The sequence below is a fragment of the Lepus europaeus genome, chromosome 19 (assembly GCF_033115175.1).
Source record: "Lepus europaeus isolate LE1 chromosome 19, mLepTim1.pri, whole genome shotgun sequence".
Classification (NCBI taxonomy): domain Eukaryota; kingdom Metazoa; phylum Chordata; class Mammalia; order Lagomorpha; family Leporidae; genus Lepus; species Lepus europaeus.
The window spans coordinates 17,749,536-17,774,984 of NC_084845.1; the positions used below are offsets into that span (position 1 = coordinate 17,749,536).

Genomic DNA, 25,449 nt, shown 5'->3' on the forward strand with positions numbered 1-25,449 from the left:
AACAGCCTATTTCCATAGAGGTGGCTTCCCTAAAGTCAGCTGAGGAATGTGTCCACCATGCCGGCACGCAGGGCCCCATTCCCTCCAGGGAGTGGGTGCCCAGGTCCTACCCTTGGAGAAGTGGCTGTCCTCTTCACTCTCTTCCCAGTGGTCAAAATCAAAAGCCACATTCGGATTCTGCCCAACAGAACAGTTGCCGTAAGTGAACACAGCGCTCACCCTCGGAGCCACGGCCGCCAGCCTCCGTTCATTCGCACTCACCCTGCGTCGGAGCAGGCCGCGCCACGGCTCCCTTCTCTCTTTGGCCAGAGTAATCACCGGCTCGTCGTTGCTGATGACGCACCTGCAGCCGTCTTTTCTGATGCTGCCCTGCAGCTCCAAATCAGCCCTGTAGAATTTGTCTCCCACCCAGGCGCTAGGAGGAGAGAATCGAGTCAGCCTTTCCAGTGCCAGAGGCCAGTCCTGTGGCCTGCACACGGCGCATATAAACCCACCTGAAAATGACCCTGTCTCTGAAGTATTTACATCTGTAATCCTTGACATTCCTTACTTGTATCTTCAAGATGACAACATCGTCTTTCTGGAACCATTTTATTTGTGGATGGAAGCTAGGAGGAAAGAGGAGGTCTTTAGCGCTCATTGTTTATCCAGTGTTGAGAGGCGGGCCTCCGGGCGCTGACCACCGTACCTTTTCACATGTGGCTGTGGGGGCTTGCTGATGGGGGCGTCTCCAGTGTTTGCAGACAACGTTTCTGTGGGAAATCAAAGTCAGATTTTTACAGGTGGTTTATATGCACCTCTGTAACGAACATATAGATTTGCACTGATACAACCTTTAGATGAGGAATTAGTCACTAAAGAGTGTGACTGCGACAGTGACCCGAGCATCCAGCTGAAAACAGAGTTGGTGCTCTGTATTTGTGGGTTCTACGTCTGCAGATTAAACCAACCACAGACTGAAATATTTTTAAAAATCAACCGAGTCTATAAGCATGCATAGGTTTGTTTCCCTGTCGTCATCCCCTAAACAACACAGTAGGGCTGTTTACACGGCATCCACACTGTATTCAGTACTCAAGTTGCCCAGGAAGGCATGGGCACTTGGCCTACTGCTCAGGATCCTGGAGCGCGTGGGTTCAGTGTCTGGCTCCCTGCTGTTGCAGGCCCTGGAAGGCAGCAGTGACAGTTCAAGTAACTGGATTCCTGCTGCCCACGTGGCTGATACGCACTGTGTTCTCAGCTCCAGGCCTGGGCCCTGGCAACTGCGGGCATCTGAGGAGTGAACCAGTAGACGGGAACTCTCTCAAGAAAACACACCAATAAAAAAAATAATAGAAACAGAGTACTTGGAAGTGTGTAGCTCTATGCAAGCAGATATCATTTTCTGCAAGGCACTTGAGTATCTGGTTCTGGCATCCACGAGGAGGCCTGGAACCAGTCCCCTACAGAAACTGAGGGACGGTGGTAACCCTGGAAAATCAAAATACACACCATTTAATAAAATTAACACGCTGTCAAAATAAACAGGCTCTGACAAATGCTAAAACTAAGCCACCAGGGACTTCACGTTCCTCTTTTGAGGAGAACCTGCACTACAACTGCCGGCCACAGGGTACACTAAGTGTCTAAGTTGCTTCAGTGCTGTCTTAACCCACCAGGACCCCACGAGAGGTGACTTCCACGCAGTCAGCGCACAAGGAGCAGGTGCCGAACACCGTATTTCCTGAGTCTCCATCAACAAGGTGTGAGGCTGCTGTCCAAACCGGAACAACGGTCACAGCAGCTTTCATCACATCAGCCCCCACGGAGAACAGCAAAACTGTGGTGCAGGTGACTGCAGAACACAGGCTGGCGTTTGAAAACAGACCTCCCACCGCTTGCCGTGACAGACATGAACTTCACAGTCACGACTTTCCCGAAAGGAGCCACGGTGCACACTGCGCACGCCGGCTCAGCAGCACTGGCGGTGCAGGGGTCACTGGGCACACTCCCAAACTAGCAGCTAGCGGACATGAGGTACACATCAACACTGCGAACCCCCCCGAATCCCTGTCCTACCTCAAGTAGCCAAAGGGCGACGGCGCAGACCCGAGAGCTGAGCTGGCGAACGCAGGAAAGGGCACGGCAGTCTGTGGCCTCTCTGGACCCCCAGAAGTGGAAGGGCGCCGCGTTCCGACACAGCCGAGACCGGAAGTCGGCCATCCTGGGACCGAGAGCACTCACCTGGCTTTGGGTCTTCTGCGCTTGTCTCCGCGTCGGCGCCGCCTTCTGCGCCACCGGCCCCCTGCTGGGAGTGCAGACTGGCAGTATCCTCTGGCAAAGGCGCGGTCCTGGGCGGGAGAGGCACAGGTTAGCCCCGGGGACTTTGGGGGACGCTTGGGCACCCCTGGCTCCACAGGAAGAGGACGGCAGGCGTCGCTCACCACAGACGCCTCACAGCTCACTCTCACGTGACCAGGACAGGGCTGGCACACACAGGAGACTTTTCCTTCCAGATTCACTGAACCGTGAGAAGGGCACCCACACAAGCACCCACTTCCAACAGGATAAAAGGGCAGAAAGCGAGAGGCCACATTCCCTTCCGTTCTTGGCCCAGTCTCGGGCAATCTTCCGAGACCACCTGTTAGCAGTTCTGGTCTGCTTCTAACATATTCTTTGCAATAAAAAGTAAACAGCACAGTGACTAGGATGCCACCTGAGATACCCACAATCCATACGGAGTGCCTAGGTATGTACTCAACCAAAAGATCTACACAGATTGGGGCCAGCACCATGGTGTAATGGGTTAAACCACCACTTGTAGTGCCAGTATCCCACATGGGTGCTGGTTTGGGTCCTGGCTGCTCCACTTATGATCCAGTTCCCTGCTAATGCACCTAGGAAAGCAGAAGATGGCCCACCCATGAGAGACCCTAATGAAGCTCCTGGCTTTGGCCTGGCCCAACCCTGGCTGTTGCAGCCATTTGGGGAGTGAACCAGCAGATGAAGATCTGTCTCTCTCCCTCCTCTCCCGCTCTCACTTGCTCTCTCTCCAACTCTGCCTTTCAGATAAATAAATGAATCCTCACAAAAAAAAAAAAAAAAAAAACAACAACAACAACAACAACAACCCACAATTCAAAATTTAAAAAATTTTAAAGGAAGAGGCAGACCTCTCTCTATGTTCTGATACGTCTCAGTGGTCAGGTGTGGCACTTAGGTAGGTGGACCTTGGATGTTGAAAATACAGCAGAGTAAATGCCGTATTGGGCAGGGGGAAGAGAGTACATGATGACGCAAGAGAAACCAGACTAAGACAACGTCTTTCTACTTAAACCACACACACGCAGGACTACTAAACCTGAAGGGCTGCCCTTGTTTCACTTATTATTTGTTCCTTTTCCTTTTTTTTTTTTTTTTAAATATGAGAGAAAGAGAGAGAGAGAGAGAAACAGAGAAAGAGAGCTCCCATCTGCTGGTTCTCTCCAAATGCCTGCAACAGCTGGGACTGAGTCAAGCTGAAACCAGGACCCCAGAACTCCATTTGGGTCTCCCATGGGTGGCAGGAACTAGGTACTGAGACATCCCTGCTGCCACCCAGGGTGCGCTTTAGCAGGCAGCTGGAACTGGGAGCAGAGCTGGAACGCAAACCAGGCACTGCAGTATGGTGTGCACGTGTCCCACATGCCAGCCCCTGCCCCGGTTTCACTGTCCTTAGTAACTAGCTAGAGTGAATTAGTGTGGATGCGCTTTTCCGGTTTCCTGAAAATGTACAGAAACTAACTTGTATCCTAATCCCATGGTACCCAGTTTTGTTAAAGTACAAAACAAAAAACTTCAGAATGTCAAGTAGTTAATCTTTGCCCCATTCTCTTAAAATTCCTCTACTTTGAGCAGCAGTTTAGAACTCTTCCAGGGTCACCAATGACCCCATCACCAAACCAGTGGCCAACTTCTCTGTGCTCATTTTGTGTGGGCTGCACCCAGCACAGCTTCTAGCCGCTGTGGCAAGAGCTTCCTTGGCTGCCACCCAGGACAGATGGAGATGCTACAGGGGCTGGAGGAGAGGCCGGCTGAGGCTCTGGGCAATGCGGGCGTTCACCAGTGGTTGTTCAGGGGAACTCAAAGTCGCACACACACAGAGGCAAGATGCACGCTCAAAGCACCTGGAGAGGAACCCCTAGTGCCACCTGGGCTGATCCCGGGGAGAGGATGTGGACAGACTGCACGCCGTGCTTGCAGGAACGTGCAGCGGGGCTTCCTGCGGGAACTAACACAGGGTGACCAGACGACCCTGCGACTCCCTTTCTGAGCACATGCCCACAGAAGCGAAAGCAAGGACTCCGACAGACCCGTGTTCACATCAGCACCATTCACCTGCACTGAACAGGTAAACAGGGCGTCGCACCACCTACAGAGGAACCGTCTCAGCCCTGGAATGGGCCCTGAGCCAGACACAAAGATCAAGCCACAGGAGTCTACAGAGACGAGCAGAGGGGAGGGCAGAGGGCTCCCTGCCAACAGGAAGTCTCTGCTTGGGAAGATGGCGGAGCTCTGGGGAGGGATGGTGGTGACGGGCACACACAACTGAGCGGGTACTAAATGCCACCCCAGAGACACCCTTAGAAACAGCCAAAATGGCAAATTTCCCATTCTGTGTATCCTTACCACAATTTAAAAGACCACGTCCTTTCAGACATGACTGTTAATTTTCTGAGATGGGAGGCCAGCAGTCTAGTCAGATGTGAAAAGCCCTGTTGCTCTAGATCCTCAACACCTGGTGTTGTCTTCCTCTCATTTCACCCTTTCTGCTGGGTCTACGGCAGCACTGCTCGCTGGGGTTTCAATCTGCATTTCCCCAAGCCGGGTGAGCAACTTCTCACACATCAGCTAGGGGCTGTGAATGGGCCCTCCCTTCTGGGGTGTCCCGACCAGCAGGAGCTCCTGCCCCAATCCTCTGGCAGACACGGGCTGTGTCTGTTGTCCGTCTTCCCTCTGGGGGCTGCAGAATACTTTCTCAGTCTCGAAACACTGCCTACGGGGACATAAATGGCACAGCCCTGTAACAGCTGGTGGGCTGCAGTGCCAATTCCAATCTATGAAAAATGGACCAGGAAGTACACCCAAAGACACGCAGCAGAATGCTAACCGCTCCTTGGTAGCCCAGGGACTCTCGACAGCACAGTGGGTAAAGCAGTGATGGTGTCCCCACACAGGAGCTGAGCCCCACACTGCTGTGCGCACAGTGAGAGCCAGGATCACAACCGATGCGGAGGCACAAGACAAACATGCTGCGTGATCTGCTCCAAGTGCAACGTTCAGGATAACCCACCTCTGCCTTTCCGGGTCAGGAGATGGGCTCCTCGGGGGAGGGGGCGCAGCCCCGAGCCACGCTGTCCCCTTGCTCCTGGGCTGGCTGTGCGTGCACAGTGCTACTTCTCAACAATCAAAAAAGGTAACAAAATTCCTTTCTGTAGGGGACACGGTGATTTCATGATCCCCCTCCAAAAGCAAGAGTGTGGGGAACCAATGGAACACGATTGCTAGACCCTGGTAATTAGGAAAGTTTGATGGGAACACGCAGATGCAAATTACTCCTTTCATAAAAAAAGCCCTCAACGCTGTCAGTTGTATTTCTACAAAACAGCTCCAACAAAGGACACAGAAATCAACTTACGGGGTTTGGGTTAGATTTTCTTCAAAAGCTGGCATTTTAGCTTCTTTGTATAATTTTTTCAGTTGTTCCACATGTTCTGAATTATCAACGCCCATTCCCATTGACAAAATTTCAGCTCGAACATTATAATCAATGACAGATGTTTTCAAATTTGAAAGTTTTGTAACATGCACCTTGAATCGAGAGAAAACATAACATCTGCAGAGTCACACTTTGAATTCTAACTGAATCACGAACTCTCCCCGGGCCTCTCGGCCTGTCCCTGCAGCGCTGGTGTGCTCCGGCCGCTTCCACAGGGGCAAGGGCTCCCTGCGCACAATGTGGACTGGGGCATAACCAGGGTTGCCCGAGAATCTTCCAAAGCCTAGGACTGCCCGAAATACGATCAGGTGTGGGGTCAGCCAGAGATCCAGTCCCATAGTAAAGTCCCCAGCCAGGCAGGAAACTGTTTTCCTGATTCTGCCTCTGTTTACAAGCAGGCCACTAAGGCTCCGAGTCCCCCCGTGTCTGGAAAGGGCCCACACCACAGCACTGTTGTGTCTGGATTGCTTCCCCCACTGTCTCTTCTGCAATCAGCACATTCTAATCCATTTCAGCTTACAGAGAATTAAGCAAAACATGGAAATCTGCAAGTCTCATGCCTGTGTGTCCCTCCCGTGGGGGGTGAGGGGCGCTGGGCACCTTCCCAAGTGAGCCCTTAATTCTTATGCCCAAACTCCCCTTCTAATGTATTAAAATTCTCCAAATCTTATAAAAGTAACTGTCAGCTAAACAGATTCTAGAAACAGAATTAGAATTCCTTTCAAACTTAGAAATCATCATCCTAATTCAGATTTACATCTAATAGAGTGAAACTTTGCATTGAAAACTGGAGCTCCTGGGGAGCATGCAGACCCAGGACGGCACCAGCAGCAGCAGAAGGGCAAAGAGGCCCTGGGAGGCCTGGGTCCTTGTCTGCCACTCCCACCCCACCCCAGCTGGGCAGGGCAGGAGGCCCCATTGGCTTTGCTCAGGGAGGGAACCCAAGCATCCAGTATGGGTCCCAGTGCACAGGAGATGCTCAACACAGGATCTGCTGACTGAACACGGAGGAAGTCACACACGGTAAACCCATCTCTGCAGGCCCCAGGACCAGACTCCTTGGCACAACTCAGGCCCCCAGGGCCATTTGCAAGCCAGGGAAGACCAGCACAGCCCCCACAGTCATCGACCAGGGCCTCACAGCGTGTGGACAGTGCCCTGTGAAATCAGCTGAATGGTTCATGATCCACACTTGAAAAGATGAGACTGTAAATATCAGAGAAAGTGCCATCAGTGAGGACGGTTTCATCCAGCTGCGCACAGCTGTGTCTGAGTGAATGCGCACCACACATAAACACAGGTGCACGCTGGGTCACATCGAATACTCCCTACCCAGAAACCAAACCTACAGCGAAACTCCTGAGCCACAGAGCACAAGAAGCACCTCCGTTCTTCAAGCCACAGGTGGGACTAGTAGATAATTGTAGGGATCCATCGAGAATCTTCTTTATAAGAAAGCAGCATACTTACCATCGGGTCAACCCAAACTGTATTTCCCAGGGCCAGCATCACTTTTGCATCATGCAGTTTTCCAACAATTTTATTATGAATGTGCCTAGTAACCTGAAGAAAAAAAAAAAAAAAAAAAAGCACGTGACGTTATTTAGCCGAGGTTGAGCACCATGTTCTGTGCACTGTGCACTTTGCAAACGTGTCACTGGAGCCTGACAACCTCTGGGCTTACAAGGCCATCACCCTCCTTTCCGCGAGGCAGACAGCAGAGGTTCACAAGGACAGATTCACACGCGCGCAGGAGGCTGCCCGTGGCCCCGAGAACAGACAAGGCCCATGCCCCTGGACATCCAGTCTTGTGTGTGCCCCCCGCCCCATGCCTTCTACCAGCTGTCAATGTGTCTGTGAGAGCTCAACGAGGGGGAGGAAGGGCAGGGAAGGCGGTGTCTGCTCCAGAGGCCGCCACAGGCGGTGACCACAGCTGAGGACCCAGGTCTCCTGTGTGCGCTCTCCTCTCGAGTCGGGGCTCACCTGTCCTGCGTATGTCACTTCTATGAAGCAGAACAGGAGGGAGCTGGCCCACCCGTGTTAGTCTCATCTCTCGTGAGCTCTGTGAATGGACTGCACAAACACCCAGAGGGAACTCTCCCCACGTCTGCACAAGGCTGCGAGACGCCTGCTGTTCTGGGGACGAGAACCATGACCCCTCGCTGACGGCTGCCTCCCCGGACCCGCACGGCACGTGGCTCCCGGCGCACACTCGGTAAATACTTATTAGAAGCAAGGGAGAAGACTGCTGTCTGATAAACGCTGACGTCACTGAGCTCAAGCGCTGGGGGGCTGTGTATTCCTCCTGCGCTGTGGAAACATTCCCTCGCGTATTTCCCAGGCAGTGTTTAACCTTACTTATAACGCAAGCTTTTCATTTTGCCAATTCTAATGGCTTACTCCAGATCCCATCAATCAGGCTCTGCAGAATGTAACCTTCCCTTTGTGGACGTAAGAGTGGAATGAGGAGTCCAGGGACTAAGGTCAGCCGGGACACGGCCCGAGCCGCGAAGGCCCGAGCCGCGAAGGCTGCCGCCCAGCTGTTCCTAGAAGACACGCCCTTTAGAAGAACTGAACCGTGAGCAGGGAGACTTCTGGACAGCAAGGAGTAAACTTTACTAAGCACCGGGCCACCGTCTAGGAGAGTGATTACACTGTCTGCCCCCCTGTCCCCCCTGCCGCGGGGCTGGGGCGGGGGGTCACTCCTTAATCAGTCGTCAAGTCTGTCATCTGCTCTCTGATACTCTCCCACTTGCAACGTGGTTGGCAACCACACCTAAGTCTGCACTGTTTAAGAGTGGCTCAAAGCACGTACCCACCCTGTAAGGAAACTGTCAACCACAGCCAAACCCAGGCTGGTGGTGCAGCCGACTCAGGCAACCAACTAGTAGTCTGAGACCAGACTCCCTGACCCCGGCCCACACCGAGCGTCAGGGGCATCGTTACGAGAGCACCTGGCTGCTCTGGTGCTGAGCGGGGCTGTGCCTAGCCTCTCTCCACCCCACCGTGGATGGACACACGGGGCCACGCAGGGCCACTCTTCTGTGCTCCATGTCCTGGCATGGGGAGATTTCTTGGCTGGCAGTGCCCCACCCATTCTACTGGGTGACATCCTAGCAACCCGCAGGGCCCAAAGGAAACACCACCTCCTTCAGAAGCTTCTCTGGCCACCACCTCTCCGCCTTGTCCACCGGCTGTCACGTGAGTCGCTGGGCGTCTCCAGGCACGCCCATCGCCGAAATCAACACCCGAACCCAAAGGGCCTCCGTTGTGTGTACTCTGGGCTAAAGAGATCTTAGCAGCTGAGACCATTCACCTTCGGATTCCACTCCACTTCGTTATCTGCCGGCTTCACTCTGCAAACCACGAACTCCACAGCCTGCGGCGGCAGCGTGCAGAACTGTCCCGGGAGACGCCACAGCTGGTCTCTGGGGACGAGTCCAGTTCTGCCTTCGTCTATGAACCTCACCAGGACGCTGTTCAGGACACAAGTGTCTTCTTTCTGGCTCATCTCCAACACCTGAACCCTGGAGAGCGACAGCGGCAGAAATTCCAGAAAGACAGAACCGTGGCCTCTGCAGAACCTGGAGAGACCCCTACGCTGCAGTTCTGCCCTACACTGGAACTAAAACACGAGGGCTTTCCAGTGGAGCGTCACTCAGAGTAGCCCAGGCATATAGCGCGGAGCACTTCTCACAGGTAGATTCAGCCAATGAGTGCAACAAGCAGCCGGGCAGAGCACCAACCACTGAGCTGCCGCTGGAACAATGATGTGAGGTCACCAGGGCTCAGTGTGCTTCTCTGGGAAATGGGAATGGCACCCATCTGACCGAAATGGGATAGGGAGCTGCACGGTATGTCACACGTGGTGACAGCTTAGTAACCATCTGAGGTTGCACAGGAGACAGTCTCACATGGAGAACTGAACCGGGCATCGGGGGAGGCACTGCACCAGCACCACCTCCCCGGGGGCAGCCTCTCTGACAAGGGGAAAGAGGAATTCAATACCTCGCAAAATATAAAAACACTTCCTGCTTCGCAACTTCAGGAAGGGAACGCACAGGTATCTTACCTGTGAAAAAGTGTTTTTTCTGCTAATCCATACAATCCACATTTCTCCACCTTTTCAACAGCTGTTTTATTACTGGAATCCTTAAAATATTCATTCATTTCGGCATTAAGAGTCGCAAAAAGATCCAAATGTTTGTCAATTACACGGCCAAAGTAATTTGTTGCATTTGAAACATAAAATGGTATTACCTGAAACACATACAATAAACAAATCTAGAAAACAAAATTTAAATAAAAAACACACACACTCCCTGTGTTTGCAGAAAACAACACCTGACCTGAGACCTCGATGCAAGCAAACGGGGACTGAACGTTAACCGTGAGGGGCCGGCGTCACGGCACAGCGGGTTAGGCCACTGCCTGCAGCACCCCATCGAGCTCGGGCTGCTCTCCTTCCAACCTAGCTTATTTTCTCTGCTCATGGCCTGGGGAAAGCAGAAGTGCTTGGGCCCCTGCACCCACGTGGGAGACCCAGAAAAAGCTCCTGGCTTCGACTCAGCCCAGCCCCGGCTGTTGTGGCCCTCTGGGGCTGAACCAGCCGCTGGAAGATCTGTCTCTCACTCTCTCTCTCTGTAACTCTGCTAGCTAGCTAACTAAAATAAATATACAAATAAATAAATAACTCTTAAACTAGGACGCAGGCAAATGCCTCATCATATTTACAGATAATTTCACTTTAAGATTTTTTCCAAGGCCGGCGCCATGGCTTAACAGGCTAATCCTCCGCCTTGCAGCACCGGCACACCGGGTTCTAGTCCCGGTCGGGGCGCCGGATTCTATCCCGGTTGCCCCTCTTCCAGGCCAGCTCTCTGCTATGGCCCGGGAAGGCAGTGGAGGATGGCCCAAGTCCTTGGGCCCCGCACCCCATGGGAGACCAGGAGAAGCACCTGGCTCCTGGCTTCGGATCAGTGAGATGCGCCGGCCGCAGCGGCCATTGGAGGGTGAACCAATGGCAAAAAGGAAGACCTTTCTCTCTGTCTCTCTCTCTCTCTCACTATCCACTCTGCCTGTCAAAAAAAAAAAAAAAAAAAAAAAGATTTTTTCCAAATTCTCTAATTTTTAAAAAACATTCACTTTTGTTAAGATTTATTTTATCTTATGTATTTGAAAGGCAGAATTACAGAGAGAGATCTTCCATCCACTGGTTCACTCCCCAAATGGCCACAACAACCAGGGCTGGGCCAGGCCAAAGCCAGGATCCAGAGCTTCTTCTGGGTCTCCCACCCGCGCAGCAGGGGCCCAAGAACGTGGCCCATCTTCCACTGCTGTGCGGGCTGCATTAGCAGGGACTCACATCAGTGCTCTGATACGAGATGCGGGTGTCACAGCGGTGGCTTAACACACTGCACCGCAATGCCAGCCAGAAATTCCATTATTTTAAAGGCTCCATTTAAACAGAAGCATCCCATCGTCTACTTCCCACCTGCACTTCTGTAACAGTTCTCCTTGGAACAGCACTGCTGTCTCGAGCCACTTCTACTTGATTCCACGTAAATAAGCAGAAGTGCTTTAATAAAAGCCTTCCGCAAACCAGCCCCAGGGGCCTGCAGTGACAGGGCGTGGACAGAAGCCACAGCCACGGCACGGCACGGTTAAGACAGCAGGGCTGCTGGTGTGTGAGGGGGAAGGCGGGGAGGCACCGGCACACCTGCCAGAGTGTGGGGAGGGCGTTCATCTGCATTAAGGCAGGGCGCCCTGTCTGCCCGGCAGGTGGCAGTGAGGAGGAGTTACTTGTCAGGATGGCGGAGAGGCCAGCGCTGACTGGGAGTAAGGCCGGGGAGGCAGGCCGGGATCAAGAGGAGTATGGGGACTCCCAGGGCTGACAGCCCACAGCCACTTCTGTGGCCCCTTCTAACTTTATCACCTGCCACTTCCGCACTCTCATCACCGTGAGCCTTGTGCTGCCCCGTAAGCACGCCACAGACCTCCTGCCTCAGGGCCTTTGCACTCACTCACTCCTGTGCCTGGGATATTCTTCCCCAGATCCTCCCATTGCTGGGTCCTTGTTACTCAGGCCTGAGTGCTCGTCAACGCCTCTGCAGACAGTGCCCCCCTGCCCCGGCACACTCACACCAAGACACCCACTGGTACTTCACCGCCTCTTAGCTCTGCACAGCACCTGCTGCCACCTCGAGTCACCTTCCTCTCTCACGCTCCCTGCTGACCACCTCCACGGGAACGCCCGCCCCAAGGCACAGAACTCCTCTCTCACGCTCCCTGCTGACCACCTCCATGGGAACGCCCGCCCCAAGGCACAGAACTCCTCTCTCACGCTCCCTGCTGACCACCTCCACGGGAACGCCCGCCCCAAGGCACAGAACTCCTCTCTCACGCCTCCTGCTGACCACCTCCACGGGAACGCCCGCCCCAAGGCACAGAACTCCTCTCTCACGCCTCCTGCTGACCACCTCCACGGGAACGCCCGCCCCAAGACACAGGAACCGTGTCTGGCAGGCAGCTCGGGGAAGCTGCCCTAACAAACCCGGAGCATCCTGTGTCCTCAGGCCGCGTGCGCCGTTCTCCTTCCTGCTCACACACAGTCCTGGCCCAGGGGGTGCTGGGGAAGGTAGGCTCCCCCTGTGGAGAGGGCCCCCATCTGCATGCCCACCTGGTGAAGGCAGACACGGCCTGAGGAAAACATGCACTACCACGTCATGAGACCTGAATGGGCGTAATGTGATTACACACGGCAGTAGCGGAACTATAAAAAGACGCACAGAGAAAACACTGAGGCCCCAGTGGTGGCAGTTTCAGGAGAATGGGTATAAAGGGTGCGCTCCCCGCGCCCACGCCGCAGTTGTAAGACTGTGTGCCGGCCTGGGGCCTTGCATGCTCAGCAAACACCGGAATGCAGGCCTGCACCCGGCGGCAGGTCTAGCAGTCTCGCGTGGGGATCAGCACGCCTGGGCACGGACAATATACCTTTTTTTTTTTTTTTTTTGACAGGCAGAGTGGATAGTGAGAGAGAGAGAGAGACAGAGAGAAAGGTCTTCCTTTTAGCCGTTGGTTCACCCTCCAATGGCCACTGCGGCCGGCGCACCGCGCTGATCCGAAGCCAGGAGCCAGGTGCTTCTCCTGGTCTCCCATGCGGGTGCAGGGCCCAAGCACTTGGGCCATCCTCCACTGCCTTCCCGGGCCATAGCAGAGAGCTGGCCTAGAAGAGGGGCAACCGGGATAGAATCCGGCGCCCCAACCGGGACTAGAACTGGTGTGCTGGCGCCGCAAGGCGGAGGATTAGCCTGTCGAGCCACAGCGCCAGCCCTGATTGTTTTTAAAAAGAGATTTGGTTAGGGGTTCTGAGGAGTTGGCAGCAAGGAAGTGTCATATTTCTGTCTCCCTAAATCCCCACTGAGAGCAACACCAAAACCGGAACAGAACTTAACAGCAGTAAGTTCTAAGTTATGAACAAAATATCTCCTTGGGCTTCAAATAAAAGCAGATAGAAAAATAACATAGGAGGAAACCTAGGTGACCTTGGGCCTGGGGACGGCTTTTTTTTTGAGAGGTAGAGTTACAGACAGTGAGATGGAGTGACAGAGAGAAAGGTCTTCCATCCATTGGTTCACTGCCAATGGCCGCAACGGTCGGAGCTGTGCCGATCCGAAGCCGGGAGCCAGGTGCTTCTTCCCTGTCTCCCATGTGGGAGTGGGGGCCCGAGGACTTGGGCCATCTTCTACTGCTTTTCCAGGTCACAGCAGAGAGCTGGATTGGCAGAGGAGCAGCCGGGACTAGAACTGGCGCCCATATGGGATGCCGGCACCACAGGCAGAGGATTAACCTACTGCGCCACAGTGCCAGTCCCGGGGACGGCTTTTTAAGATAGGACATCAAAAGCACCATCCTGAAAGAAAAAATCAGTGAGCTGATTGCATTAAAAACAGAAACTTCTGCTCTGCAAAAGACACAACTACTATAAAGTGAATGAAAAGACCAGACCAAGACTGAGAGAAAACTTCCGCAAAATGCTTAACTGATCAAGTTGTGTCTAAAACATACAAAGAACTCTTAACACTCAATAACAGGAAAATAAACCAACCAACTAAAACCGTCTGAATGGACACTTTACCAAAGACTCCATACCGATGGCATATTTACGAATGAAAACCTGTTCAGGGCGGCAGTGAGCCTGGAGGTTAGGATGCCAGCGCCCCAGAGCTGGTGCTCCTGGGCTCAGTCCCTGGCTCTGGCTCCCGCCTCCTACTAATCCAGATCCTGGGACACAGCAGTGACAGGGTAAGTGACAAGCTCCCTGCCACACACACAGCAGACCTGGCTAGTGATCCTGGTCCCCTGCTGAGGGTATTTAGGGAGAGAACCAACGGATGGGAGCTCGCTCTTTCTGTATATTTTTATCTACTACCCTCCCACCTTTCAAATAAATGAAGACATATTTTAAAAAAGAAGGAATGTTCAGCACGGTGTGTCATGAGGAAACTGGAAATTAAAAATACCACACGCTGACAGAATGGCTGAAATCCGGCACGCTGACTATGCCAAACGCCGGTGAGGAAGTGAGCAACAGGAAGGCCCGTTCACTGCTCAGGGGATGTAAACTGACACAGCTGTGCTGGAAAACAGTTGGCAGTGTCTTATAAAACTAAACACCGTGTACCCTTGATCCAGCGAGCACACGCCAAACACCTGCACATGGGTGTCTGCAGCGCTTTTACTCAGAGCCAAAGCCCAGATGCAGCAGGTGAATGGACGCGCCAGCTGTGACACTGACAGCCAACTACTATTCAGCTCGGAAAAGGAATGAAGCCTCATGCCATGGCAAGAGCTGGAGGAAAAATAGATGTGTATGATTTTGTTAAAGATTTGTTTATTTTTATTTAAAAGGTACAGTTACAGAGATCTAGATGTGTATTTTTTTTAAGATTCTTTTTTTTTTTTTTTTGAAAGGCAAAGTGACAGAGATCTTCCGTTCGCCACAAACAGCCAAGGCCAGGCTGTGGAGCTCCATCAGGTCTCCCACATAGGTGGCAGAGGCCCATCCTCTGCTGCCTTCTCAAGTGCATTAGTGGGGATTTGGATCAGAAGTGGAGCAGTCAGGACTCAAAGTGGTGCTCTGATTCGGGAAGACAGCATGGCAGGTGGTGGCTGAACTCACTGTACCACATGCCCCGGCCCTGCAGACATGTATTAATGACTACACGAGAGACAGCAATCTGAAAAGGACCCTAAATAGACGACATTCAGGGAAAGCAGAACGGCTGTCCTAAGTGTGGGGGCCGGAGGGGGACGTGCAGGCGGAGCGCAGGGAGCTCGAGGCAATGAAAGGACTCCGTATGCTGACGTCGCGGTGGGGGACAGGCACTACCACACATCTGTCACAACTCTACACCAGCAACAGGGAGCCGGCACGGAGACCACCGACTTCAGTTAATAAAAATGCAGCAATACTGGTTTGTTGGTTGTCACAAATGTGGCACACCAACCCAAAATGCTAGTAACAGAGGAAACTGTGTGTGGCGGGGAGGCTTATGGAATCCCATCTTTTCTGTACATTTAAAACTGCTCCAAAAACTAGTATCTATTAATTTAAAAAAACAATGAAAAAACAATTAAAAGTAGAGCAAAAGCCACCCACATCCACCAAAGCCGCCTGGTGCCCGTGTCTGGGTGGCAAGTGGCAGAGCGTCCAATGGGCTCAGGAATGGAGAACTGTGGGGGAGGCGGCAGGCGTCTGGGAAGATGCTGTGGCCTGTGGGACAACAGCAGCTGCACTGGGAAGGCCCTCACCTGCTCCGCAGCGGGGCAGGCTGCTGCTGCTATGACACACCCTACTGACCCTCCAGGGGCAAGAGAATGGCCAGACCGAAGTGCGGAGGGAGACGGCCGGGATGTTTCCAAACCTCAGACACTTTATCAACGTACACATACTACATATATATATATATATATACACACACACACACACACTATATATATATATACTATACACACACACACACACATATACACAGAACACATCAACAACAGAAATGGGAACTCTGTCAAATTAGAAAAATTACCCTAACCCACACCTCCTAAAATTTTCAGAAACTGGAATTTACATAAAAGTGAGCAAGACAAAGAATTGAGGTTACATGAATCAGCTTTTTGTCACTGTAACAAAATACCTGGAACAAACTGCTTATGAAGGAAAAGAGAGGATTATTCTGGATCACAGACTTGGAGGTTCAAGTCAAAATCCACAGCCCCATCAAGCGGGTATCTGGTGAGGGCACTGTTGTTGGGAGGGTCCCAAGGAGGCGCAGCACATCACCCAGTGAGACGGAGTACAGGTCTCCCTGTCTCCCTGTGAGTCAATCCCAACACCCTAAGAGCCCATTAAAAGCAATCACCTCCTGAAGGCCAACCCTTCAACCCTCACAACTGGGTGAAGTTTCCGCCTCCTCAGCACCACTAACATAAGATGCTGGGGACCAAACCTTTAACACACGGAACTCAGGGGCACTCAACATTCAAATCACAGTAAAAGTCAAATCTCACATTAAGCAATAATAAAATAAGAAATAAGCAATAAAATATTTAATAAAATAGTTAAAAAGATAGTAAGAGGCAGAACAGCCTCTACAGACAATGAGAGCCACTAGCAAGATGGATACACAGAGACCAAAACTGTAATCTGCAATTTCTAGGCATGCCCAGTTTAGCTTAAAAAATATTATGATATAAAAGAATAACATAAATCAGAATTAGACAAGCTTAGAAATGAGTGACAGAACCCAGGAAAGAATGAGGAATTAAAGAAAAAATTATCTCAATAATGAAAACCGTAATAGTTTGCAAAACAGCCCCACAAGAAGGTGCGTCTGTGTCCTAACATTCACAGGGTCTCTGCAGGCGAGGAGATGTCGTGGATAGGCCGGGTCGGGGGTGGGCCCTTCTCCAGAGGGGCACAGAAAAAAGGGGGAGGGCGGTAAGGAGGCGGCGGCAGGGATGGGGGCCCTGTGGCTCCGAGCAAGACACACCAAGGAATGGCCGGGTCAAGAGAAGCTGGGAGAGGTAGCACAGGCAGTCTTGTGCTGGCTGTGGAGGGAACACGGCCCTGCCAACACCTTGATCCTGGACCTCCGGCCTCCAAACCACGAGAACGTCAATGAGGCTGTTCTAGGTCACTACTGCTGTGGTAACCTGCTATAGCAGCCCTAAGAATCTAACACAACAGACAGTGTCTTATGGAAAGAGGTGAATGGGAGAAAATATGTTAATGCAAAAAGAAATGAAGACATCCAGGATTGAAAGAAAATGAATTGTTTAACTCAGCCATTCTATTTGCATCTCAAGGATTTTCCTCAAAGGAATAATCTTGGATGTTTTGAAAAGATTCATGTAATCAATGCATTATTTTAATAGCCCCAAATGGAAACAATATTTTAAAAATATAACTGAAAAATATAATCCCTAAATTTTCCTCCATTTGTCTAATTTGACCTTGCTTTTACCAATAAACTGGGGCCCTGAAATGAGGCTGCTTCTAGGGAGCCCGGTCACTTGTCAGATAAGCAGCTGTTCCCTAGCACTGACTACAAAGTCCTAATTGTGTTCCTGTAAGATTCTGGTACTCAGGAGCACCTTCATTGAGATGGCCACTACTCAGCGGGAAAAAGGATCTTTACCAGAACTTACTTTAATGTATCCAGACATGGGCAGGGCTTGGTTGGATAATTTCCTGGGCATGTCCATTTCTGGGTTAATGTGATGTCGGTCAGGACAGATCCTTTGGTCTCTGAGAAAAAGGAGAACACTAAATTTTTATAACCAGAAAAACACTATTAATAATTGTTGCCACAAATTTTTAAGTGTTCTTTAGAAAATTAATCTACCATCATCAGAGAATTTTTCTCCCAAACACCTTAAAAGTTAAGTAACCATGACACATACAACATATAAATAATTGAAAGGGTTTCTAAAATTTAACACTGAATAAACTTAACGAATTACTTGATTACTTTTCTAGTAGATACTCTTTTAAAAAAAGATTTATCTATTTGAAAGGCATAGTGACAGAAGGAGAGAGGGGATCAATTTTCATCTGCTGGTTCACTTCCCAAATAGTCGCAACAGCCAAGTCTAGGCCAGGCCAAGGTCAGAGGCCTGGCACTCTATCTACGTTGCCCACGTGGGTGGCAAAACTTGGGCCATCATCTACTGCCTTTTCAGGCACATTAGCAGGGAGCTGGATCAGAAGCAGAAGAGCTGGGACTCAACTCAGCACTCTGATGTGGGATGCTGGCATCAAAGGTGGCAGCGTACCCCGCTGTGCCACAACGCTGGCCCCATGTAATAAATGGTGAGGGAGCATCATTTGCAAGATGCCAACTCTGCCCTGTTTCCCACCATACACACAAATTGACACAGTGTGGATCTCGGACTTAGACGTTAAAGCTAAAAGCTTCTGGAAGAAAACATAGGAGAATGTCTTTATGGCCCAGAGATAGACAAATATTTCTCATGAAAGAACATACAAGACAGCAACCCTAAAAGGCTGTACCAAACCAAGTGTCTGTTAACCAAAGGACTGTTGAAAAGAGTGAAAAACTACAGCCAGACTGAGAGAAGACATTCTTGATGCATATCCCAGATATATACATATCTGTGTGTATATGTACATATATGTGTATATATGTTATATACATGTTTTATACACACGTATATATGTGTCTATATAGTCACCACCCATAAATCAGTAAGAACAAGATAAATGTTCTCATGTATTTATTTTTAAAGATTTTATTTATTTATTTGAGAGGCAGAGCTACAGAGAGAAAGGGGGAGAGAGAGAGGTCTTCCATCTGCTCAATGGCCAGAGCTGAGCCAATCTGAAGCCAAGAACCAGGAGCCTCCTCTGGGTCTCCTATGTGGGTACAGGGGCTCAAGCACTTGGGCCATCCTCTACTGCTTTCTCAGGCCACAGCAGAGAGCTGGATTGGAAAAGCAGCAGCTGGGACTAGAACCAGCGCCCATATGAGATGCCGGCACTGCAGGCAGATGCTTAGCCCACTATGCCACAGTGCCAGCCCTCAAAAGCCCCCAATTTAAAAACCGTCAATAATCTGAACGGGCATTTCACAAAAAGAGGATAGTCTAATGTCCCACAAGCATATGAAAAGATGTCTGACCTCACTGTAGGGAAATCCAATTAAAGTCACAGTGGTCTGCCACTATACCTCAAGGTGGAGTAGCACAAACTGTGTTCTACAGCCTTCAGGATCCCAATAGGTTAACTACCAGGAGGAGGTGGCTGGACACCCATCCTGTGACCTAGCAATTCTACTCCTTAATACAGACAAAGAGAAATGGATGCAAATTTCAACAAGAAGACATGAACAAGGCTGCTCGCAGCAGTTTTCACACACAATAGCCAGAAACCAGCAACAGCAGAAGGGACACACACACATTGTGATAGAGTCAGAGAACGCAACACTCAGCCACAAATTACATTCAGTAAAATACAGAAACCACAACAACAGACAGGTGTTGCTGACACTGGGTTGAGGAAGAGACCAAACACAAAGAGTACCTACTACAAGTCCCTTTATATGGGGCTCAAAAGCAAGCAACATTACTGCAGGCTGACAGCTGCCGAGAGGGCAGTCACCTCTGGTGCCCCTCAGTGCTGGGAGGGTGCACGCGTCCAGCGGTAAACTCAGCAGCTGTGCACCTGACGGCACGGGCTAGCTCCCTTTTAGAACAAGAACACCGGCTTACTTGCAAAATCCAAAAGCCTTAAGGTACGGACAAAGAGGACTTGTGGCCTTCTTATCTTCTTTGGCTTCCAGAACCCCTGCAGTGAACTCGTACAGCTCCGACGGGACTTTGGCATCTGCTCGCTCCAAGTAGCGCAGGACGCCCATGGCATGGCTCGCGTTTCTCTCCGTCAGCAGCAAGATAGACTTGGTCTTCCTGTCTCCCTGTTCTGCAGGAGAACCCTTAACACCGGGGTGAACACAGGAATGGGGTCACCCACACCAGTCTAAACGGGGAAACATGTCATTACACAGAAACCCACCGTGACACCCTGAAGATAATAAAAAGTAAGCAAACCTGTTCGGTTAAATTCTGAAAATGATCAGACATGCAATACAGGCGTCCACCAAAAACTTTTGGCGAGGAGGGGAAGCTGAAGTGAATCACACATGTGGCATCAGTGATGGCCAAGAGTGGTATGCAATCGTCCGTCAAGGCTGGGGGAGAGGATTCCAACAACCGCTCGTGAGCCGGGGACGAGCCGCTCCAGAAACCACACGACACGACACAACACTGCCGTGTGCATTTTACTTCACACTTGCAAAGAAACTTCCTTCCCATAGTGCCATAGCCCGTGGTAATTAAACTCTAGAGAGAAGTGGTCTCCCTTCCAGTTCAACAGTGCCTCTTTCTATTCCAATGCTCAGGCTGCCTGTATACTTTTCACTTACTTTGTGCATCTTGCCTTTCATATTTCTGATGTTCAACCTAACTATCATTCACAACCACATTTCGGCACAGGCATGTATCTGATAATGATCCCTACAGGCCTACTCACCCACCCACCTACCCAACAGGGATCTTCCAGCCACAACTCCAGGGAGAAAGTCTAGACCGAGGGTTTTTGCCTACCAACCTGAGAGCCTGGGGGCCCTAGAGTCACCTCAACAGGAAAATCATAGCGGAGGTTAATCTCCAGCTTAAAATGAACATTACTAACCCCCAGACAACCTGGGAAAGAATGAGAACTCTGGAGATGAGAAACACAGGTACAAATGAATTAGAGACAGGATTCCTATTAGTTAGAAATTAAAACACTTACCTAGGACAATGTGAGAGCCAGAACTCAACCTCTTTTTCCACTGTTCCAAAACACTTTTTAAGTTAAAAACCATTTCTTTGTGCATTTTCAAGCAAAATATTGAATTGCTTTCCACTACCTAAAGGAGAAACCAAAGAGGCCATTTCACAGTCAGGAACAAGCTCAAAGCCATTCGTTCCATCAAGAACGATCAACGTAAGGACTGGAGTTGTAGTGTAGTGGTTAAACCAACACCTGTGATACAGCATCCCACATGGGCACTGGTTGAGTCCTGGCTGCTCCACTTCTGATCCAGCTCCCTGTTAATGCACTTGGGAAAACAGCAGAAGACAGCCCAAGTACTGGGGCCCCTGCCACCCAGCTGGGAGATCTGGATGGAATTCTGGACTCCTGGCTTCTGTGTGGCCCAGCCCTGGCTGTTGCAGCCATTCGGGGAGTGAACTTGCACAGGGAAGCTCCTTCTCTCTCTGTCTCTCCCTCTGTCTCTGCAATTCTGCCTTTCAAATAAAAAATAATTAAAAAAAAATAATAATTATCAACATAAGCCACTTTACATTATCTGGGAAACTACTACCTCCCTGATTAGGCATTCTTACTAATGAGATGACTGTAAGTTTTGAATAAATATATTTTCCCAATTTTGTGATCTATATCTAAAAATCTGCTAAAATATTATTTTGATAAAATATTTTCAATCCCTTTTAAATGACATGTATATATTTATCTATATAATGTACCAAGTATGGGTGTGAACATATATGTATACACACATCAAATACACAGCACTTTTGTTAATAAGCACTTTTTTTTTAAGAGATGGAGACAGAAGGAACTCTCATCTGCCGGTTTACTCCCCAGATGTCCACAATGGCCAGGACTGGGCCAGGCCAAAGCTAGGAGCCCAGGAATGCAATCCAGATACGTGGTATCAGGAACCTAACTCCTGAGCCAGCACCACTGCCTTCCAGTGTGCTTTAGCACAAAGCTGGAATCAAGGGCCAGAACCAGGACTTGAACCCAGGCACCGAAATGGGATGTGGGCGTCCCAACAAGGTCAAGCCCCGCCCTTTTGAATTCTACCTTCTAGGTCATCACTGCAGAAAGGTAGACATACAACTGACTCCCGTATCTGGCTTGGTTTCTATACTTGAGCAGTTATGTAGACAAAATCAGATCAAGCTGGATATATCCTAAGCCAGTTTATCTGGTTCTTGTAGCCAATATTTGATCTTTCTAGCTACACAGTAACTGTTATCTTCTCAATCTTCTTGAAAAAAGGGAACACAAAATGTGGGCATTTCTTCACAAGTGGGATCTTCTCCCTGCTCTTCCACGACAAAGCCGTGAGCACTGCTCCCCAGGGGAGCGCTGCTACAGTGCGAGGCTGGCTGCACCCCTGGGGCACCAGACCCACTGCCAGGCCTCCAAGCACCAGTGCTTCCGGGAGCAGAGCCCACTCCCCTGCGGCCTGATGTTAAATTTGTGGACTCGGATTTCCCCCTTCGCATACTCAACTCCCCTGGTCATTTTCTGATGACATGAGATTCAACCACAGTTTAAATAGCGGGGACATTTTAACGTGTGGTAGGGCTCACCTTAGACACCATGTCTGCTTCAGCCACGGAGCAGGTGAAGATCAAGGTCTTCTGTGTCTGGCTTGGAATGAAATCAAGAATTTGGAGTAAAGTAGAAGTTTTTCCACTCTCCAGGCAAAGGTGCACAACCTAGTAATGACATACAACAGTATCATTTTCTAAAAGTTCAAGGCGCTCCAGTTTCACTTTCTGTAAATAAGTTCTGATTCTCAAAGGAAATAATGCATAGGAAATCAATACAAATTTATACATGATCACAAATTTGTGTATCAAGTCAAATCAGAGTGTAATGGTTTAACATCAACCCATGTGATGCAGCTGCCTGCTGTGTTCATCAGCCCTGCTCCCCCTCCCCCCGGCCCCCCGGCTGGTACCTGCTGGACGTTGCCACAGAGGGCAGCCTCTTCCATGGCTGTGATCACGACACAGGGCTCGTTCAGGAACTCTCTGATTAAATGCGCTATATGTCTGTTCCAATGAACTCCAACTGCAACGATCTGATGGGGGGCAGACTCTCTTTCTTCAACGTCAATACTTTTTTTAAAGTTATCTAATATAGCAAGCATCTAAAAAATCAGTATAATTCATTTCATTTTAAGAGAGAATAAGCTGGTTTGACAGAACATAAAATATAAAACGGAGAAAATGGTAAATTTCAAGTCAATAAACATCCAAAAACCCCCACTCTAAAAAAAAAAAACTGGAGCACGAACAAAATCTTGGTACATATGTGTAACAAAGGATTAGCTGTTCACAAAGAAACTTCTAAAAACTGGTGACAAAGATCATCCCACCCACAGAAGGTAAAGAAATGAATATGCAAATCATAGAGGAATGGACACAATGTTCAACGTAGGGAAATACAAACCAAGCTAAGGAGATCTCATTATTTACTAATTAGACTGCAAAGCAAGCTGGCCCCGGGAGCGCGGGAGCAGGGTTGGTGACACAGGGAGAGTGTCAACCGGTTTGTGCTTTCACAGGCAAATGTACAATGCAGTAACCCCAGAGGAAAAAAGGTAAGATCTTTAGCCAAAGACATACACAAACTAGGTTACGTGTCCAAAAATAAGACAATTTTGGAGTAAGTTGTGTTACATGCATGTGATTCAGTGCCATACAGCCAATGAAAATCATGCTGCAGAATAGCAACTAACAATACAACAGTGTTAACTGCAAAATGCAAGTTACAAAACTGTACCTAAATTATGTTCTTGATATAAAATATATGCATCAATAAAAACAGGAATTAAAAAAAATACTTCAAAACAGTTGAAGCGATTCCTCTGAATGTGAGATTATGAATGTGGGGCTTTTCCCTGGTCTCTGCTCAAATTCTCTAAGAATTCCTGCTTCCATAATCAGAAAAATACTAAATATTCAGAAAAATCTTCTTGTGAAGAACTGCTTATCAGTGAGAACTTTAACACTGGGAAGGAAATTCCAGATGATTCTCTCCATTACAGAAGTCACAAGGGGAAGGGAGCGTGGATTAGCCCCTTTGCTCCCCAACGGGACACTTCCCCGACCCTTCAGAGCGGTCAGGACTGCAACCCTTCCCACGGCCTACCTGCTCATTGGCTTCCGAGAAGAGCACTTCCACCTCATCCAGGACCAGGTGGCAGAGCCTGAGAAACAGTAAACTCTGGTAGGTGAGCAGCCGCAGGAGGCTCTGTGGGGTTGTGACAATCACATCGCCTGCATTTTCAAAGAAAAAAAAAATCAGATTTTCCACAATTTCTCTAACATTTCCTTTACTGATCTTCCGATGTTTTTCAAGAGGCGGTTTGCCTACTCAGGTGGGTGCGGCCAGCCCCTGCCCACTGAGGCTCTTCCCCGCCAGTATCTAATCCAGTGCCGGGCTCCACCAGGCTTCGTGCTCCTGAAAGGCAGGCAAGGCTGGAGTCCACACCCTGTGTCCAGCACCTAACACACTCCACATGCTCGACAAAGAGCTGCCAAATGAACGAATTCACACCGCTGTCTCAAGGTCACCCACTGGTGACTGATGGGGAACGAGGGCCCCGTCATCACACGGCCCGCTGGACAGGGATCCAGGAAAACCCACAGACCGGAAAGGACGCTTACATCCCCTGGGGAGCTTCAAATTTTTGGCTTCATCTTTGTGGAGTCCGATTGTTAACAACATGGGATGAAGAGGCCGCGAGGACTTGCTATAGTCTTCCAATAATTCAAAAGTAAATTGGGCCTTTTTCCACCCAGGGCACACGATGACTGCAAGAGGCTGCAAAGACAAGCAAATTCAAGTAATTGTGGACACTGGTTAGGAATCAAACTTAGTGTATGGAAACATCCAGAACATCTCCCTGCACAGCATAAGCCTCTCAAGAGTTTTTACTACCATCGTCATTGAAGAGTTCAGCAAAATTCATTAGATTTAGACACACTGAGTGAGATTTCCCTAGGACTTGAACCTAGTACTTCACAAGTACTCACTGAGTCCTCTGGACACTCCTTCACGGTGGGGTCTACTGTTACTCCATCTCACAGATGGCAGATCTGAGGCACAGAGAGGTAAGCCAGCTGCCCAGAGCTGCACAGCTAGTACACGGTAGTCTGGCCCCAGACCCCGCAGGGCGAGGAGGCACCCCTGAGAAGGGCCTTCCCAAAGGCTGACACCTCTTCCTGAGGAGACCCCCTTCTGAATTCGGCAGTCCACCAGCCCCCAGGCACTTGCTGCCAAATACCCTCCCGGACACATGCCCTCCACTGACGAAGACAGAACCCAGGTGGGTGCCAACTTCCAGACAAAGGGCCAAGAACAGGGCAGCCACAAAGGTGTGGAGAACGCAGAGGGGGGCACAAGGAGGAAGACCTGGACATCCCTTTCACTTTAACCCAAGTGGCGTCTCACCAGCACGGCTCAGCTGTTCACCAGTTTGGGGATAGACACGTATGTATTCGTGGTGACCGTGGGGATCGCACAGTGCCTAAGATGCCACTTGGGATGCCCACCATCCCATTATCAGAGTGCCTGGGTTCAAGTCCAGTTCTACTTCTGATTCTGGTGCCTGCTAATGCAGACTCTAGCAGACAGCATGTGACAGCTTCAAGAACTTGGCTCTCTGCCACCCACATGGGACATCTGGATTGAATTTTGGGCTCTTGGCTTTGGCCTGGCTCAGTCCTGGCTATCACAGGCATTTTGGGAATGAACCAGTAGATGGAAGATCTCTGTTTATATCTCTCTTTTCCAAATAAATTAAAAATTGGTTAATTACTCATTT

At 50.0% G+C, this 25,449-nt stretch overlaps 1 protein-coding gene across 1 annotated transcript in view; it reads right to left on the reverse strand.

Annotated features, from left to right (window-relative positions):
- Nucleotides 1-25,449, reverse strand: part of TDRD12 (tudor domain containing 12) — a gene marked incomplete at its 5' end in the record, with an annotated part of 96,334 nt that overhangs the window by 917 nt on the left and 69,968 nt on the right. The window contains 17 exons of the mRNA XM_062176006.1: nt 111-177; nt 262-415; nt 495-608; nt 689-752; nt 2,224-2,330; nt 5,657-5,829; nt 7,208-7,300; nt 9,054-9,264; nt 9,810-9,997; nt 17,444-17,543; nt 19,526-19,746; nt 19,862-20,001; nt 20,607-20,724; nt 22,202-22,330; nt 22,576-22,767; nt 23,772-23,899; nt 24,290-24,446. Coding sequence (XP_062031990.1) covers nt 111-177; nt 262-415; nt 495-608; nt 689-752; nt 2,224-2,330; nt 5,657-5,829; nt 7,208-7,300; nt 9,054-9,264; nt 9,810-9,997; nt 17,444-17,543; nt 19,526-19,746; nt 19,862-20,001; nt 20,607-20,724; nt 22,202-22,330; nt 22,576-22,767; nt 23,772-23,899; nt 24,290-24,446 — 2,356 coding nt within the window. The remainder of the gene's footprint in view (nt 1-110; nt 178-261; nt 416-494; nt 609-688; nt 753-2,223; nt 2,331-5,656; nt 5,830-7,207; nt 7,301-9,053; nt 9,265-9,809; nt 9,998-17,443; nt 17,544-19,525; nt 19,747-19,861; nt 20,002-20,606; nt 20,725-22,201; nt 22,331-22,575; nt 22,768-23,771; nt 23,900-24,289; nt 24,447-25,449) is intronic.